The 3,278-nt window shown below is 37.8% G+C and overlaps 1 protein-coding gene across 1 annotated transcript; it reads right to left on the bottom strand.

The window, feature by feature from the left end:
- Nucleotides 1-445: 445 nt before the first annotated feature.
- On the bottom strand, nucleotides 446-2,790 carry TSHB (thyroid stimulating hormone subunit beta). The gene is made up of 2 exons (XM_059673468.1): nucleotides 1,199-2,790; nucleotides 446-748 (listed from the first exon to the last, which is right to left on the bottom strand). Exons 1-2 carry the CDS (start codon nucleotides 1,358-1,360, stop codon nucleotides 494-496), a joined length of 417 nt encoding a protein of 138 aa, XP_059529451.1. The 5' UTR covers nucleotides 1,361-2,790; the 3' UTR covers nucleotides 446-493.
- Nucleotides 2,791-3,278: the final 488 nt, after the last annotated feature.

The following is a 3,278-nucleotide window of genomic DNA, read 5'->3' on the forward strand; positions in this document are numbered from 1 at the left end:
ATGTCACTTGATAACGTGGACACTTAAAAGCTGCAGGATTATAACATCCCCTCTGATAACTGTATATCAAATACAGATACTTGATTAATGAGTAAAGAATCTAATGTTCAAACCTAACTAGCACCTAATGCCATGTGTTCCTTCAGCTTCCCACAATACCCATTCCTTGTAACTGTAGCATTCCCACATTCATTTTCTGTGTCAAGACAAAATTCATGGCCCTCTGTTAAAAGAGCTTGCTCAAGGTTGGCTTTCATTAGTATGTCATGTCCCTGTTCTCCATTTACCCTGCACTCCACCCTTCCATGTGGAAATCATCCTTCAGTCACCTTTTCTTCTAACGCCCCTCAGGTCTCTCATGCATGCATAAGTACAGGTATGGATGAACCAGCACTCAACATATACACAATGTATTGTGAAATATATTGATATATTTTTAGCTTTATTCCAGGAAAACACATTTAACTGCATTGCAAGTTACAGTCTATTGAAGTTAGATAGAAACTCCCACCAAATAGGACTGCTGAGGTTTGGTACAGTAGTTTGTTTTGATGATCTCATGTACACAGTCACTATAGTCAGTATTGCACTTGCCACACTTACAGCTTACAGCTATAGGGAAGGAGAAATAAGGACTAACATGGCGTGGGCATCCTGGTATCTCTACAGTCTTGTATATGAAGTCTCCATATGTACAAACATCCTGGGACAGAGCATATTTGGGAAGAAACTGCTTGCCATTGATATCCTGAGGAGAGAACAGAAAAAGGAACATAGTATAATAGCACTTTCAGATGCATATAGTCAATGGCAACAAATAAAAATCAACTCACTTATGTTTCTTTGTCACTAATAGGACTGGGGGAGGATTCCTCAGTCCCATTCCCCAAACCCCACTCAACATATCCTCACTGAATCCCAAAGAGACAAATGTGGCACACACACACCCTTTTATCCTTAATCATGGAAACAAGATAAGGCTTAAACAAAGTTTGGAAGTAAAGTGTTATAAAATTATCTATACTCACTGTGTTGAGTATAAACATATAGTAACCTATGCCCTCAACCTCTAAAGAGCCAATTACCATTAGATTTGGGAAATGAGGTTGTGATTTATCTCATTTCCTTTCTGCATAGATATGGACAAAGTCTAGGTTTACCTAATGTACAGCTAAAAGAAGTAAGATGAACTACATACCCGTGTCATACAATATCCGGCACAGATGGTGGTGTTGATGGTTAGGCAATAATCACACTCTTTCCTTTCAACGTGCATCATATACTCAGTTGGAATACAGAAAGACGTTGCTTGCCCACACAGAAGGCCAAATAGCATGGATATCAGGAAGATAGCAGTCATGCTAAATTGAAGATAAAATTAAAGAATCTATTAGGTGTATCCTTTAGGATATTCAGAAGAGACATTTGGAAAGAGCCAAAAATATGTATATTTTAATACTATGCCTATATTGTCCTAGGATCTATATTAGGTGTTTTTACATAATTAATACCCGCAGTAATTTTTCTTTATACACTGAAATGTGGCTCTGATTCACATACCCCACAGTGAATGGCAAGCCTGAAGAACCACAGCAGGAAAGTGGCAGAGACACATGTGCCAACTAAGTGTACAACAATTCATTCAATGAAAACAATCCAAATACCTGCCTCTATGACTGGAAGAAGTGAATGAACAGTTAGGTTTCAGTAAGGGCCTTCCCAGAACTCTAGTTTTCAAAAAAACTTTGGTTAAAAGGCCAACAAATGGGTCATAATTAGAAAGGGCAAAGAAACCAAGAAAATGCATAACCAAACATTAGTACCATCTCAATACAAATAATATTGCATATAATTTTACCCATTGCCTGCCAAGGAAGACAAGATGAAGCGGAAGACAAGATGAAGCTACAGAAAATCCAGAAAACTTTAACATAAAATTAGGAGCTAACCCAGAAATCTAGATACTCTCTTTCTCCATCCTTAGGATATTCTTCTAATGTTGAAAAAAGTAGACTTGGACATGTAAAAAATTATGTTACCCAGAAGATGTATGAAATTCATTATCTTAAAAAGAGTTCAGATGCAGCCCTGGCCAGATGGCTCAGTTGGTTGGAGCATCATCCCATTCACCAAAAGGTTACTGGTTTGATTGCCACCCAGGCCTCATGCACAGGTTGTCATCTCAGTCCTCAGTAGGAGACATGCAGGAGACAGCCAATCAATGTTTCATTCTCACATTGGTGTTTCTCTCTCCCCCTCTCCCTTCCTCTTTTTCTAAAAATCAAGAAAAATATATTTTGGGGGGAAAAATTCAGATGCAAAAATTATAGGTTGATACAGTAGTGAGAATAACAATCAAGGTGGCAGATACATTGTGGGCTAGCCAGGAGAGTCAAATATGTTTGGCTGCATAGAAGATACCAGAGGGTCCATGTGCCTCAGTCAGAAGAAGAACAAGTATCTCAAGAGAGCCTGTCCGCTGAAAGAATTTGTTCAATATCAATTGGCATCATAATGAGCTGGATAATGTTGGCATAATTATTTTAGTTCTGCTACTGAGAGCAGGTAATCCAGACTTTTGAATGTAAATTGATCACTTCAGAGATTAAGAAGATTGTTTTACCTTACAAATATAGTACAGTTAGCTAGGTATATTTGCAGTTTTTCCTTCTTAAGTATTACTGTGAGAAAAGAAAATATTCATCTTAGTGAAGCAGTTATCTTTGAACACAAACTTGTTTGCTTTTTCTATTAAATATGGTATAATTCAGTAAACATTTTATTCTATCAAAAATGGCCGAAACCGGTTTGGCTCAGCGGATAGAGCGTCGGCCTGCGGACTGAGGGGTCCCAGGTTCGATTCCGGTCAAGGGCATGTACCTGGGTTGCGGGCACATCCCCAGTGGGAAGTGTGCAGGAGGCAGCTGATTGATGTTTCTCTCTCATCGATGTTTCTAACTCTCTATCTCTCTCCCTTCCTCTCTGTAAAAAATCAATAAAATATATATTTAAAAAAAAATGTATCAAGATTTTCTCTTATCTTTCCATTATATCCCAATACTATCTGTAAGCTGTATATACTAAAATTTCCATCAACTGAAATCTTAGAGATTCAGCAACAGTTAACCAGAATTCATCTTTAATTAACTTTTTAAGAGAAAACTAAAACCCCATTCAACAAACTACCAGGGATAAACATTTCTGCACTCCTATTCCCACAATGAGAATTGCAGAAAAATTAGATAAGCATATATTGAGCATGTGAACCAGGCACTGAG

The sequence above is a fragment of the Myotis daubentonii genome, chromosome 18, assembly GCF_963259705.1.
Source record: "Myotis daubentonii chromosome 18, mMyoDau2.1, whole genome shotgun sequence".
Lineage (NCBI taxonomy): Eukaryota > Metazoa > Chordata > Mammalia > Chiroptera > Vespertilionidae > Myotis > Myotis daubentonii.